Source organism: Oncorhynchus mykiss, chromosome 18 (genome assembly GCF_013265735.2).
Source record: "Oncorhynchus mykiss isolate Arlee chromosome 18, USDA_OmykA_1.1, whole genome shotgun sequence".
Classification (NCBI taxonomy): Eukaryota; Metazoa; Chordata; class Actinopteri; order Salmoniformes; family Salmonidae; genus Oncorhynchus; species Oncorhynchus mykiss.
The window spans coordinates 28,036,595-28,052,977 of NC_048582.1; the positions used below are offsets into that span (position 1 = coordinate 28,036,595).

A 16,383-nucleotide genomic window follows, 5' to 3' on the forward strand; every position below is an offset into this window, starting at 1 on the left:
TGAAGATCTCGTACAACGCTGTGTACTACTCCCTTCACAAAACAGCGCACACTGTCTCTAACCAGAATAGAAAGACGAGTGAGAGGCCCCTGTGCACAACTGAGCAAGAGGACAAGTACATTAGAGTGTCTAGTTTGAGAAACGGACACCGATCCTGTAGAGGTTAATGATCCCAAGCCCAGAAAAAAAGCCCAAATGATTGTGCCGTTATCCAATACATGCTGTATATGATATAGGTTAATGCACATTACTCATGACAGAAACACATAAAAGCCCATAGATGTAGCTAGTTATATGCTCTCTTCAGTAAATAAATTAAACAAGCTCCACTATGCTAATCTTTGAGTGCGAACTGTATTACTGTACTGTAATTTATGGACTGAAAATACACACATCGTTCAAGCCATGATTAAGCAGGGAGATAACATGCAATTCTGGTGCAGCACATGCGACCTCAAAGTTACAAGTAGCCTATAAGCTAGTGAATTTGATTTGAACTTTGAAATATAAATTAGGGCCTATTTGTATAATTAGTAGGCTGACGCATATATACCTTTCATAATACTTCCCCTAATGTTATTAGCCTACCTCATCTCCTCTTGTTGCGTCATTCCTTCCTCGCATTCAACAGTTGTCCTTTATCTTCATCATTCTAATGACATCCTTAAATAATATAGGACTAGAATTAGATGCAGAAGGCTTTCAATTCTCTTCACGAAGATTAAATGGCTATGGGTCTGAATAAATGACTGCTATAGCCTACCGCCATCGCACGTTCGCTCTTCTTTAAAATGACCTGTGAGTTCTACAATGTCCATCAAGCTATTCTAGTCTAGCTTGTCCTTGCATGGGACTCCAAAAGCTAAAGAGAGTTGTTTAACGCGAGAGGCCAGTGGCGCACAGGTGAGTGCGTATCGCGCAAAAGAGTATAAGTTAGAAGCTTTTTACGCAAAACCCATCATTAAGTAACTAAATACAGGGCTAATACTGCATTGAATGTATTACCAGAAAGAGGTAGGCTAGGACATCTATTTACAGTATACACACTACATCTATACACATACAGTGCCTTGCGAAAGTATTCGGCCCCCTTGAACTTTGCGACCTTTTGCCACATTTCAGGCTTCAAACATAAAGATATATATATTTGTGAAGAATCAACAACAAGTGGGACACAATCATGAAGTGGAACGACATTTATTGGATATTTCAAACTTTTTTAACAAATCAAAGACTGAAAAATTGGGCGTGCAAAATTATTCAGCCCCTTTACTTTCAGTGCAGCAAACTCTCTCCAGAAGTTCAGTGAGGATCTCTGAATGATCCAATGTTGACCTAAATGACTAATGATGATAAATACAATCCACCTGTGTGTAATCAAGTCTCCGTATAAATGCACCTGCACTGTGATAGTCTCAGAGGTCCGTTAAAAGCGCACAGAGCATCATGAAGAACAAGGAACACACCAGGCAGGTCCGAGATACTGTTGTGAAGAAGTTTAAAGCCGGATTTGGATACAAAAAGATTTCCCAAGCTTTAAACATCCCAAGGAGCACTGTGCAAGCGATAATATTGAAATGGAAGGAGTATCAGACCACTGCAAATCTACCAAGACCTGGCCGTCCCTCTAAACTTTCAGCTCATACAAGGAGAAGACTGATCAGAGATGCAGCCAGGAGGCCCATGATCACTCTGGATGAACTGCAGAGATCTACAGCTGAGGTGGGAGACTCTGTCCATAGGACAACAATCAGTCGTATATTGCACAAATCTGGCCTTTATGGAAGAGTGGCAAGTAGAAAGCCCTTTCTTAAAGATATCCATAAAAAGTGTTGTTTAAAGTTTGCCACAAGCCACCTGGGAGACACACCAAACATGTGGAAGAAGGTGCTCTGGTCAGATGAAACCAAAATTGAACTTCATGGTTTGGGCCTGCTTTTCTTCAGCAGGGACAGGGAAGATGGTTAAAATTGATGGGAAGATGGATGGAGCCAAATACAGGACCATTCTGGAAGAAAACCTGATGGAGTCTGCAAAAGACCTGAGACTGGGACGGAGATTTGTCTTCCAACAAGACAATGATCCAAAACATAAAGCAAAATCTACAATGGAATGGTTCAAAAATAAACATATCCAGGTGTTAGAATGGCCAAGTCAAAGTCCAGACCTGAATCCAATCGAGAATCTGTGGAAAGAACTGAAAACTGCTGTTCACAAATGCTCTCCATCCAATCTCACTGAGCTCGAGCTGTTTTGCAAGGAGGAATGGGAAAAAAATTCAGTCTCTCGATGTGCAAAACTGATAGAGACATACCCCAAGCGACTTACAGCTGTAATCGCAGCAAAAAGTGGCGCTACAAAGTATTAACTTAAGGGGGCTGAATAATTTTGCACGCCCAATTTTTCAGTTTTTGATTTGTTAAAAAAGTTTGAAATATCCAATAAATGTCGTTCCACTTCATGATTGTGTCCCACTTGTTGTTGATTCTTCACAAAAAAAATACAGTTTTATATCTTTATGTTTGAACCCTGAAATGTGGCAAAAGGTCGCAAAGTTCAAGGGGGCCGAATACTTTCGCAAGGCACTGTATATATATATACAGTTGAAGTCGGAAGTTTACATACACTTAGGTTGTAGTCATTAAAACTTGTTTTTCAACCACTCCACAAATTTCTTGTTAACAAACTATTTGGCAGGTCGGTTAGGACATCTACTTTGCATGACAGTAATTTTTCCAACAATTGTTTACAGACAGATTATTTCACTTATAATTCACTGTATCACAATTCCAGTGTGTCAGAAGTTCACATACACTAAGTTGACTGTGCCTTTAAACGTCTTGGAAAATTCCAGAAAATGATGTCATGGCTTTAGAAGCTTCTGATAGGCTAATTGACATCGTTTGAGAATCAATTGGAGGTGTACCTGTGGATGTATTTCAAGGCTTGCCTTCAAACTCAGTGCCTCTTTGCTTGTCATGGGAAAATCAAAAGAAATCAGCCAAGACCTCAGAAAAAAAATTGTGGACCCCCACAAGTCTGGTTCATCCTTGGGAGCAATTTCCAAACGCCTGAAGGTACCACGTTCATCTGTACAAACAATAGCACGCAAGTATAAACACCATGGGACCAGGCAGCCGTCATACCGCTCAGGAAGAGATGCGTGAAAATCAATCCCAGTACAACAGCAAAGGACCTTGTGAAGATGCTGGAGGAAACAGGTACAAAAGTATCAATATCCACAGTAAAACGAGTCCGATATCGACATAACCTGAAAGGCCGCCCAGTAAGGAAGAAGCCACTGCTCCAAAACCGCCATAAAAAAGCCAGACTATGGTTTGCAACTGCACATGGGGACAAAGATCATACTTTTTGGAGAAATGTCCTCTGGTCTGATGAAACAAAAATAGAACTGTTTGGCCATAATGACCATCGTTATGTTTGGAGGAAAAAGGGAGAGGCTTGCAAGCCGAAGAACATCATCCCAACTGTGAAGAACAGGGGTGGCAGCATCATGTTGTGGGGGTGCTTTGCTGAAGGAGGGACTGGTGCACTTCACAAAATAGATGGCATCATGAGGGGGGGAAATTATGTGGATATATTGAAGCAACATCTCAAGACATCAGTCAGAAAGTTAAAGCTTGGTCACAAATGGGTCTTTCAAATGGACAAGGACCCCATGCATACTTTCAAAGTTGTGGCAAAATGGCTTAAGGACAACAAAGTCAAGGTGTTGGAGTGGCCATCACAAAGCCCTGACCTCAATCCTATAGAAACGTTGTGGGCAGAACTGAAAGAGTGTGCGAACAAGGAGGCCTACCAACCTGACTCAGTTACACCAGCTCTGTCAGGAGGAATGGGCCAAAATTCACCCAACTTATTGTGGGAAGCTTGTGGAAGGCTACCCGACACGTTTGACACAAGTTAAACTATTTGACCCAAGTTAAACTATTTGCTACCAAATACTAATTGAGTGTATGTAAACTTCTGACCCACTGGGAATGTGATGAAATAAATAAAAGCTGAAATTAATCATTCTCTCTACTATTATTCTGACATTTCACATTCTTAAAATAAAGTGGTGATCCTAGCTGACCTAAGACAGGGAATTTTTACTAGGATTAAATGTCAGGAATTGTGAAAAACTGAGTTTAAATGTATTTGGCTAAGGTGTATGTAAACTTCCGACTACAACTGTGTATTTATTTGGGGGAGTGTCCAGAGGGAGAGGGATGTGGAAGGGCAAGATGGGGCAGTGACTCAGCACTTCTAGAGTTACTCATAGCTGAATAATGATCATGGCTCCCCTTCCTTCCACTGTTGTGTCATGGTTGGAAAATCAGTTCCTATTTTAGCAGTCTACTTGTGAGAAACTGCTTTGAAATAGACTTTAAAAAAATAACTACAACCACAACACTCATGGTGAATAAGGGATTTAGAGGTTATTAAGTAGGTACTTGAAAATAACCATATTACATCTAGCCTATGTGTCCCATTTACATGGATATCACACCCTATGAGCAGACTAACTTAATTTTTTAGAAAGCCCACTACTACACTTGTGTAATGGAGTGTTGAAACTAAGTTTAATACTTATATCAAGCAACATTATATGTCAACATTTGAACAACCTCAGCGAAACTATGGAGTGGGATGGCAGTTTATCCTCACTGACGGTTGAGCTGTGGGGTTCATTCCAAATGGGTGAAATGTTTGTAACGTTGCAGATAGAAAGGCAATGAAAAGATCTTAACCTGACAGTTAAACATGTATGTTATACAACAATATATTTATTTCTGAAAGTCCTGTAATGCTACACTCTCCTAAAACAGACTCCAGTGCATAATGTATAACAGACGTGCCTCTCTGAGTAATTTGTAGATTGAGGACATTCTATAATGTTACACCCTCCTGAACATACCCCTCCTCTTCTCTCACCTGCTTCTGTGTGTTCTCCAGGCCCCACCACCAGTAGGGGCTGGCCCAGGAGACGAAGGCCAGGTTCTCCGCTGAAAATGCCACAGCCCAGAAGAGCAGCAGCACCGTGCTGTGGCCCCGCGTCCGGTCCCTCACCAGCACCCTCCTCCTCTCCAGCCTTAGCAGGGCCACTGCCCAGACCCAGCCCAGCATGGACAGGCAGCCGTACAGCACCACATAGCCGGGGAGCTCCCCTCCTCCGGCTGCCCTCCACACCAGCCCCCCTAGGAACTGCAACAGGAGGAGCAGGGTGACTGACAGTTGGAGGCCATAGAGGCGCGAGCGCGGCACGAACTTGGGCTCCATCTCGGTGCCGTAGCGGCGGTAGCAGACGCAGTGGAAGGCGCCGAAGAAGGAGGAGAGGGTAAGCAGGACGGTGGGCACCAGGGTGAAGTAGAAGCAGGGCGAGATGCCGCCCTCCAGCCAGGCTTTGGAGATGGAAGCGCTGGCCTCACAGTAGCTTTGCACTACCACCATGGTGGCTGGGAGCTGGGGAGACGGGGAGGGGAAAGAGAGTATTCACTATAACAGATATATTACTACCACATTAAGCCTACACATAGGGCTCAAGATCAGAAACCTGGTCCGCATGTATGTTAAGAGATTTTAAAAAGGCAGGACAGGCAAAGGAAATCATACAGTAGACTGCATGAAATTAGTTTTCAAAAATACATTCTCTGCAGTATTTGCACCGGACCGTATTTTTATCCTATTCATGATGACATTCAACTAGTCTAACTTCTTCCATTCATAACTCTCCACGCAGCGATTAAAAGTTAAGTTAGTCAACACAATGAACACCTGTTCATTATTTTGCTATACCCTACTTAATGTATCAGGGTCAAGAGCAGATTGAATCTCCTTGAGGTGTGTGTGTTGTACTATGAAGTGCAAAACAGCAAGCATCTCTTCCTAGTCTATAATCATTCAACAGACTTCAATATGCCTAGGAGATCCATGACAGCCCTGCTATATCGGGCTGTGAACTTTACGATATGGTTAGTGCTTCCATCATGGCTCCTAACAGCATCCCAGCCAGTCAGGTGAATCCACACCCCACAGTGTCATCTGGGGTGGGCGGTGGACCAATTCTGATTCAGTCAAGGCACTTAAGACACCCAAAACACATTTCATCAACTGATAATCATTCAAAATATCACACTAGAATTAGGTCACAGTGGTATGCCGACACATGTACCATGGAGTAGCTTGGCATGTTGGAACAAGCCCTCACAAGCTCCAGTTCAGAGAGAGGTCACTGTGCACATTGTAATTTCAAGTAATACAATTATTAATTTGGATGTACATGACTTAATGAAAGAACAACTGCACTTTATTATCATAACCCCCCCAAAAAAACGATTAAACCCTATTACTCCATTGTTTTTGTTGTCATGTGATATAGAACTTTAAACAAATGCTTCAGATTATGTTTTACAAAAACGTTATGTGGCTCTTATGGAATCCTTTCTTGAGCACGACAGATATCATCATAGGAATCAAGACGCATATTCCCCTGTGGTATTGTTTAGCCTGTTTTTCTGTTTTTCTTGGTGTCCATTTCTTTGACAGACAAATTAAACAGTCACATTAAACAATGTGACTGTGACGACAGAGCGTCAGATTTGCAGTAGTAATTTTTCTCCAGCTACCATTTGTGGGTTTTTCAGTCAGTCAACCTATCAAGATAGCTAGCTAGCTAAATTAGCTAGCTTAGATCTGTTGCTGTTATAACAACACTCACCTTCTCAAGACAAGCTGGTGCTGGAAAGCGATTTAGTGAATTGAAGCTCCAAACAAATAACCCGTTTTACGCGAAGAGATATTAAAAGTAAAAAATAACAATAATGGTCATTTTGTTGTATCCACTTGTAAATTGTCCTTATTCTTCTCGCGGCATACAGGAGCAAAGTATTCCATCACTCGACAATCGACACTTTCCTACAAAACACTGCCTGAACCGGGTCCTAGAGCCCCCTGGATAACAAGCATGTTCAAATATAATGTTACGCAATCTCATATATGACCAGTAGATGACGGCATATACAAAGACATCATACCTCACATCAAAATGCCATCTGAACGCTGGGTCTCATCATAGTTTACAGAGAAGAAAAGGCTGACAGTATACAGTCAGCATACCAACAATTTAGCTACTGAAGATTAAGATGGATAAGAAAAAACATTTGATCATTCCTGCAAGTCCTATCAAAATGAGGAGTAGAAATTTCAATGCATTACAAATCAAACTGTATTTGTCACATGCCTTGTAAACAACAGGTGCAGAAAAACTGTGAAATGTTTACTTACGGTCCCTCCCAACAATGCAGAAAGAAGGAAAATAGAGAAATAATTGAAAAGTTATAAAACGTAATAGTAAAACGAATAATAAATAAACAATGAGTAGCGATAACTTGGCTATATACACAGGGTACCAGTACAGAGTTGATATGAGTTAATTGAGAAAGATCTGCATGTATAACTAGGAATGAAGTCATTAGTCAACCAGACGGATAAGGAACAGTAGCAGCCGCATATGTAATGAGACAAAAAGGGTCAATGGGGTCAATGCAGAAAAGGGTCAATGCAGATGATACGGGTGGCTATTTGGTTAACTATTTAACTAACTATCTAGCAGCCTAATGCCTTGGGGGTAGAAGCTGTTCAGGGTCTTGTTGGTTCTAGACTTGGTGCATCGGTACTGCTTGCCGTGCGGTAGCAGAAAGAACAGTCTATGACTTGGGTGTCTGGAGAATTAGCACATTTTTAGGTCCTTCCTCATAAACCGCCTGGTACAGAGGACCTGGATGGAAGGGAGCTCGGCCCCAGGGATGTCCTGGGCCGTGCGCATTACCCTCTGTAGCACCTTGCTGTCGGATGCCAAGCAGTTGCCATACCAAGCGGTGATGCAGCCATTCAAGATGCTCTCAATGGTGCAACTGTATAGCCTTTTGAGGATCTGAGAGCCCATGCCAAATCCTTTCAGCCTCCTGTGGGAGAAGAGGCGTCGTAGTGCCCTCTTCACGACTGATTTGGTGTGTATGGACCTTGATAGTGATGTGGACACTGAGGAACTTGAAGCTCTCAACCCGCTCCACTACAGCCCGTTCGATGTGAATGGGGCGTCCTCGGTCCTCCGTGTCCTGTAGTCCACGGTCAGCTCCTTTGTATTGCTGATGTTGAGGGGGAAGCTGTTGTCCCGGCACTACACTGCCAGGTCTGTGACCTCCTCCATTTAAGCGGTCTCATTGTCATCAGTGATCAGGCCTACCGCCGTTGTGTCATCAGCACTCTTAATGATGGTGTTGGAGTTGAACTTGGCCCCGCAGTCATGGGTGAACAAGGCGTACAGGCCTGAGGGGCACCAGTGTTGAGGTTCAGCATGGCAGATGTGTTGTTGCCTACCCTCACCACCTGGGGGAGACCCATCAGGAAGTCCAGGATCTAGTTGCAGGAGGAGGTGTTCAGTCCCAGGGTGCTTACCTTAGTGATGAGCTTGGAGGGCACTGTGTTATTGAATGCTGAGCTGTAGTCAATGAACATTAGTCTCACATAGGTGTCCCTTTTGTCCAGGTGGGAGAGGGGAGTGTGGAGTGCAATAGAGATTTGTGGATCTGCTGGAGAGGTATTTATTTTATTTTTTTATTTCACCTTTATTTAACTAGGTAGGCCAGGTGAGAACAAGTTCTCATTTACAACTGCGGCCTGGCCAAGATAAAGCAAAGCAGTGCGACAAAAACAACACAGAGTTACACATGGGATAAACAAATGTACAGTCAATAACTGAATAGAATAATCTACATACAGTGTGTGCAAATGTAGTAAGATTAGGGAGGTAAAGGCAATAAATAGGCCATAGTGGCGAAATAATTACAATGTATCATTAACACTGGAGTGATGTGATGTGCAGTGCTTATAGTTAGAGAGGGAGGTATAAGACTCCAGCTTCAGAGATTTTTGCAATTTGATCCAGTCATTGGCAGCAGAGAACTGGAAGGAAAGGTGGCCAAAGGAAGTGTTGGCATTGGGGATGACCAGTGAAATATACCTGCTGGAGCACGTGCTACGGGTGGGTGTTGCTATGGTGACCAGTGAGCTGAAATAAGATGGGGCTTTACCTAGCAAAGACTTATAGATTACCTGGAGCCAGTTGGTTTGGCGACAAATATTTAGTGAGGGCCAGCCAACGAGAGCATACAGGTCGCAGTGGTGGGTAGTATATGGGGCTTCGGTGACAAAATGGTTGGCACTGTGATAGACTGCATTCAATTGATTGAGTAGGGCACAGACCTGGATAGTAAGACAGAACTCTGCAGGCTAACTCCACCTCCTTTGGCAGTTCTATCTTGACGGAAAATGTTGCAGTTGGGGATGGGAATTTCTGAATTTTTGGTGGCCTTCCTAAGCCAGGATTCAGACAAGGCTAGGACATCAGGTTTTGCGGCGTGTGCTAAAGCAGTGAATGAAACAAACTTCGGGAGGAGGCTTCTGATGTTAACATGAATGAAACCAAGGCTTTTACGGTTACAGAAGTCAACAAATGAGAGTGCCTGGGGAATAGGTGTAGTACTGGGGGCTACAGGGCCTGGGTTAACCTCTATATCACCAGAGGAACAGAGGAGGAGTAGGATAAGAGTACGGCTATGAGAACTGGTCGTCTTGTGCGTTGGGAACAGAGGTTAAAAGGAGCAGATTTCTGGGAGTGACAGAATAGATTCAGGGCATAATGTACACACAAGGGTATGGTAGGATGTGAGTACAGTGGAGGTAAACCTAAGCATTGAGTGACAATGACAGAGGTTGCATCTCTGGAGGCACCAGTTAAGCCAGGTGAGGTCTCGACATGCGTGGGGGTTGGGACAAAAGAGCTATCCAAAGCATGACTGCGGGCTCTACAGGGAAATAAAATAATAAGAACTAAATGAAACAGCAGTAGACAAGGCATATTGACATTAGAGAGGCATAAAACAATCACAGGTGATTGGTCGGGAGAGCTAAGACAACAACGGTAAATGGTGATGAATGGGCAGAGAGGGTCAGTTAGGTACACACAGGACCTGAGTTCGAGGCTGGGGCCGACAGATAAACAAAATGAGGTACAGTGTTAATGAATAGTCCAGCAGGCATCAGCTGTGTAGCTGAGTGATCATAGGGTCCAGTGAGCAGCAATAGGTGAGTCAGGGAGCCGTTCGTTAGTCGCTACCACGCTAGGCGAGCGGGAGACACAGTGTTCAGAAAGATGGCGGGCCGGGGCTAGCAGATGTTAAAACCATATCAGACGATTACGTCGGCAGACCAGTCCTGATGGATCGGCGGGGCTCCATGACGACAATAAAGGGTCCAGACCAATTGGCAAAAGAGGTATTGTAGCCCAAGAATTTGCTGGTATACTCCGTCGGCTGGCCGGGAGATGGGCCTAGCTTGAGGCTAGCTCAAGGCTAACTGGTGTTTGCTTCTGGACAAGATGCATTAGCCCACAATAGCCACTCGGTTGCAGCTAGCTAGCTGCGATGATCCGGTGTAATGGTCCAGAGCTTGCGGCAGCAATTTGGTGATGTGGTAGAGAAATATATGCTCTGGGTTGATATCGGTCTGCAAATTGGAGTGGGTCTAGGGTGTCTGGGATGGTGTTGTGACCAGCCTTCCAAAGCCTTTTTATGAATACAGATGTGAGTACTAGTTACACTGCTGTGAATAAGTATTTACCCACTTTCAAATTTTCTCCACTTCTGCATATCTTCTATACTGCATGTTATCAGATCTTCAACCACAACCTAGTATTAGATATAGGGAAGCTGAATTAACAAATAACAACATTACATACATACTTCATTTATTGCATAAACAAAGTTATGCAACACCCAATAACCTTGCATGAAAAAGTAATTGCCTCCTTGCACTTAATAACTGGTTGTGCAACCTTTAGCTGCAATGACTCCAATCAAACACTTCCTGTAGTTGTTGATCAGTCTCTCACAATACTGTGGAGGAATTTTGGCCAACTCTTCCATAAAGAAATGCTTTAACTCAGCGATATTTGTGGGTTTTTAATTTTTTAGGTTATTTTCAAGTCCTGCCACAACATCTCAATTGGGATTGGGTCTGGACTTTTACTAGGCCGTTCCAAAACTTCAAATTTGTTGCTTTCAGCTATTTTCATATAGACTTTGTGTTTTGGATCATTGTCTTGCTGCATGACCCAGCTGCGCTTCAGATTCAGCTCACAGACATTCTCCTGTAGAATTCTCTGATAGAGAGCAGAATGAATGGTTCCCTCTATTAAGGCAAGTCGTCCAGGAGGCAGCAAAGCATCCCCAAACTATCACAATACTGCCCCCGTTCTTGACCCGTTGGTATAAGGTTCTTACTGTGAAATGCTGTGTTTGGTTTTCGCCAGGCATAATGGGATCCATGTCGTCCAGAAAGTTATACGTTTGACTCATCTGTCCATAGAACATTCTTCCAAGACTCTTGATGATCATCCAGGTGCTTCCAGGTGCTTTTTTGCAAACTTGAGTCAACTTTTTGGATGAGATGTGACCCATTATGTCTTGTGAAAACCAAACACTGGTGTTAGCTAGCTAGGTGCTGGCGCTGTTGCTGCGCAACCGAAGTGCTTTGGTCTGATTTGAGAATTTTGCGATTCGGCTGAAAAAGATTGTTAGAAATGCTTAAAAAATGTAGCACATCATTGGTTGTTAATGGACAGAAGTACGCACGTGAGAGCGATAAATTATACATGTAATCAATCAGGCATTTTTTTAAGTCCAATGGTCACTTACTAGAAAAGGTTGAGCGCCACAATGCCTACTCTACCCATGCTCTACCAAGGTTTACATGCACAAAGCTTTGAACTACTACAGTGGGTATGTTGGTCTACTGTACTTCAAACAATGTGTATATTAGGAATCAAGGTAAGACCCAAGTGTGAAGTAACAACGTTTATTGTAACCACAGGGACAGGCAAACGACAGGTATAAATACACAAGGAATAATGGGGAAGATGGGCGACACCTGCAAAGGGGGTGGAGACAAGCACAAGGACACGTGAAACAGATCAGGGCGTGACAGTGTAGGCAGGTTGCTTAGGATTCAAACCTTCTTCAGATGGATAATGAACTTTACAGTGTCCTGCTATGAAAATGATGTATACAGTGCATTCGGAAAGTATTCAGACCCCTTGACTTTTTACACATTTTGTTACGTCACAACCTTATTCTAAAATGAATTAAATTTATTAATTTATCCATCAATCTACACAAAATACCCCATACATTGGTGGTTACAAACTTCTAACATTTAAGAATGATGGAGTCCACTGTGTTCTTGGGGACCTTCAATGCTGCAGAAATGTTTTGGTAACCTTCCCCAGATCTGTGCCTCGGCCCATCCTGTCTCGGAGCCATATGGACAACACATGGCAATTTTTTTGCTCTAACATGCACTGTCAACTTTGGGAACTTGTGCCTTTCAAAATCATGTCCAATCAATTGAATTTACCACAGGTGGACTCTCAAGGATGATCAATGGAAACAGGATACACCGGAGCTCAATTTCGAGTCTCATAGCAAAGTGTCTGAATACTTATGTAAATAGCGTATTTCTGTTTTTGTTTTTCATACATTTGCAAACATTTCTAAAAACCTGTTTTTGCTTTGTCATTATGGGATATTGTATGTATATTGATGAGAAAAAATAACAATTTAATCCATTTTAGAATAAGGCTTTAACGTAACAAAATGTGGAAAAAGTCAAGAGGTCTGAATACTTTCCGAATGCACTTTATAGGCCTACATATATTATATACAGTACCAGTCAAAAGTTTGGACACATCTACTCATTCAGGAATTTTCTTTATTTTGTACTATTTTCTACATCGACTAATAGTGAAGACATTAAAACTATGAAATAAAACATTTGTAATCATCTAGTAACCAAAAAAGTGTGATTCTTCAAAGTAGCCACCCTTTGCCTTGATGACAGCTTTGCACAATCTTGGCACTCTCTCAACCAGCTTCATGAGGTAGTCACCTGGAATGCATTTGAATTAACAGGTGTAACTTGTTAAAAGGTCATTTGTGGAATTTCGTTCCTTCTTAATGCATTTGTGCCAATCAGTTGTGCTGTGACAATGTAGGGGTGGTATACAGAAGATAGCCCTATTTGGTAAAAAAACCAAGTCCATATAATGGCAAGAACAGCTCAAATAAGCAAAGAGAAACGACAGTCCATCATTACTTTGAGACATGAAGGTCAGTCAATGCAGAAAACTTCAATAACCTTTAAAGTTTCTTCAAGTGCAGTTTCAAAAACCATTAAGTGCTATGATGAAACTGGCTCTCATGAGGACCGCCAAAGGAAAGGAATACCCAGATATTACGTTTCAGGTAAGACCCAGATGCAGACAACGTCAAAGCAACATCAATTTATTAATTGAACAGGTGCAAGCAAAAAGCAGGTCCAGGGCAGGCAGAGGTCGTTAATCCAGATAGGTGGGGCAAAGGTACAGGACGGCAGGCAGGCTCAGGGCAGGCAAAGGTCAGTAATACAGAAAGGTGGGTCAAAGGTACAGGATGGCAGGCAGGCATAATGGGAAACTAGGAAACAGGAACAGTCAAGAGAGAGGTCGCAGAGGGAAAACACTGGTAGGCTTGACAAAATAAAACAAAATGGCAACAGACAAACAGAGAACACAGGTATAAATACACAGGGGATAATGGGGCAGATGAGCGACACCAGGAGGGGGGTGGAGACAATCACAAAGAGAGGTGAAACAGATCAAGGTGTGACACCAGAGTTACCTCTGCTGCAGAGGACAAGTTCATTAGAGTTACCAGCCTCAGAAATTGCAGCTCAAATAAATGCTTCACATAGCTCAACATCAACTGTTCAGAGGAGACTACGTGAATCAGGCCTTCATGGTTGAATTGCTGCAAAGAAACCACTACTAAAGGACACCAATAATAAGAAGAGATTTGGTTAGGCCAAGAAACATGAGCAATGGACATTAGACCGGTGGAAATCGGTCCTTTGGTATGATGAGTCGAAATGTTTGATTTTTGGTTCTAAGCGCTGTCTTTGTGAGACGCAGAGTAGGTGAACGGATGATCTCCGCATGTGTGGTTCCCGCCGTGAAGCATGGAGGAGGAGGTGTGATGGTGTGGGGGTGCTTTGCTGGTGACACTGTCTGTGATGTATTTAGAATTCAAGGCATACTTAACCAGCATGGCTACCATAGCATTCTGCAGCGATACACCATCCCATCTGGTTTGTGCTTAGTGGGACTTTAATTTGTTTTTCAACCTCTCCAGGCTGTGTAAGGGCTATTTGACCAAGAAGGAGAGTGATGGAGTACTGCATCAAGAGACCTGGCCTCCACAATCACCTGACCTCAACCCAATTGACATGGTTTGGGATGAGTTGAACCGCAAAGTGAAGGAAATGCAGCCAACAAGTGCTCAGCATATGTGGGAACTCCTTCAAGATAGTTGGAAAAGCATTCCAGGTGAAGCCGGTTGAGAGAATGCCAAGAGTGTCAAAAGCTGTCAAGGAAAAGGGTGGCTACTTTGAAGAATCAAAAATCAAAAATATATTTTGATTTGTTTAACACTTTTTTTCCAAAAACCCTGGAATGAGTAGGTGTGTCCAAACTTTTGACAGATACTGTTTAAACTGGCCAAAAATATAAACTAAACAATTTAATTGCTTTTACTGAATTACAGTTCATATGAGGAAATAAGTAAATTTAAATACATTCATTAGGCTCTAATCTATGGATTTCACATGACTGGGAATACAGATATGCATCTGTTGGTTACAGATACCTTAAAAAAATGGGCCTCACGATGCGCCTCAGGATCTTGTCACGGTATTTTTGTGCATTCGATAGGGGCCTCCCGAGTGGCGCAGCGGTTTAAGGCTCTGCATTGCCTTGTACTACAGAGCCGGGTTCATTTCCGGGCTGTGCCACAACCGGCCGAGGCCGGGAGTCCCATAGCACAGCGCACAATTGGCCCAGCGTCGTCCGAGTTAAGGGTGTTTGGCCGGTTGGGGCTTTACTTGGCTCATCGCACTCTAGCGACTCGTGGCAGCTTAACCGGGAAACCAGCAGCACCAATGTGTTGGCGGAAACACAGTTCAATTGGCAATCTGGGTCGGCCCAAGCTATGAGTCCGCTATGAGTCCGTGCTATGAGTCGCTAGAGTTGCAGAGATGAGACAAGATCAACAATTGGGGAGAAAAAAGGGTTATATAACATATATACAACAAAAAATAACAAAAAAATACCATTTATAAAATGCAATTGTGTTCATTGTCCGTAGCTTATGCCTGCCCATACCATAACCCCACAGCCACCATGGGCACTCTGTTCACAATGTTGACATCATTTTTTGTCCCTGGCGGCATAGTGTGTTACTGATGGTAGGCTTTGTTACTTTGGTCCCAGCAGGTCATTCACTAGGTCCCCCCGTGTGGTTCTGGGATTTTTGCTCACCGTTCTTGTGATCATTTTGACCCCACGGGGTGAGATCTTGCGTGAAGCCCCAGATCGAGGGAGATTATCAGTGGTCTTGTATGTCTTCCATTTCCTAATAATTGCTCCCACAGTTGATTTCTTCAAACCAAGCTGCTTACCTATTGCAGATTCATTCTTCCCAGCCTGGTGCAGGTCTACAATTTTGTTTCTGGTGTCCTTTGACAGCTCTTTGGTCTTGGCCATAGTGGAGTTTGGAGTGTGACAGTTTGAGGTTGTGGACAGGTGTCTTTTATACTGAAGACAAGTTCAATCAGGTGCCATTAATAAAGGTAACGAGTGGAGGACAGAGGAGCCTCTTCAAGAAGAAGTTACAGGTCTGTGAGAGCCAGAAATCTTGCTTGTTTGTAGGTGACCAAATACTTATTTTCCACCATAATTTGCAAATAAATTCATAAAAAATCCTACAATGTGATTTTCTGGATTTTTTTTCTCATTTTGTCTGTCATAGTTGAAGTGTACCTATGATGAAAATTACAGGCTTCTCTCATCTTTTTAAGTGGGAGAACTTGTACAATTGGTGGCTGACTAAATACTTTTTTGCCCCACTGTAGCTAGTAACTTTACTAAGTACCTGGACAGTTTAGCCAAAACCTGGTTGCCTCTGCTAGGAGGCTGAAACTTGGCTGCAAGTGGATCTTCCAGCAAGACAATAACCCCAAGCACACATCAAAATCCACAAAGAAATGGTTAATTGACCACAAAATCTAAAGAGTGCAATGGCTCTCAGTCTCCCGACTTGAACCATATCGAAAAGCTGTGGTTTGAATTGAAGAGGGCATTCCATAAGCACAGACAAATGATATCAAGGATCTGGAAAGATTCTGTATGGAAAAATGGTCTAAATTTGGGGAGTTTCTCCCATTCTTCTC

The 16,383-nt window shown here is 42.9% G+C and overlaps 1 protein-coding gene across 4 annotated transcripts in view; it reads right to left on the reverse strand.

Moving 5' to 3' along the window:
- Window positions 1–16,383, reverse strand: part of LOC110495955 (ATP-binding cassette sub-family B member 6, mitochondrial) — a 96,816-nt gene that overhangs the window by 41,214 nt on the left and 39,219 nt on the right. The window contains exons 1-2 of one of the 4 annotated variants that reach the window (XM_036952466.1): window positions 6,722–6,944; window positions 4,939–5,466 (exon numbers count right to left, since the gene is read on the reverse strand). The exons of 1 other annotated variant lie outside the window; for it this stretch is intronic. In XM_036952466.1, coding sequence (XP_036808361.1) covers window positions 4,939–5,454 — 516 coding nt within the window. In that variant the 5' untranslated portion in view covers window positions 5,455–5,466; window positions 6,722–6,944. Of the gene's footprint in view, window positions 1–4,938; window positions 5,467–6,721; window positions 6,949–16,383 lie in introns of those variants that run through there. 2 more of the 4 variants (XM_021571504.2, XM_036952467.1) reach the window with 2 other exon arrangements.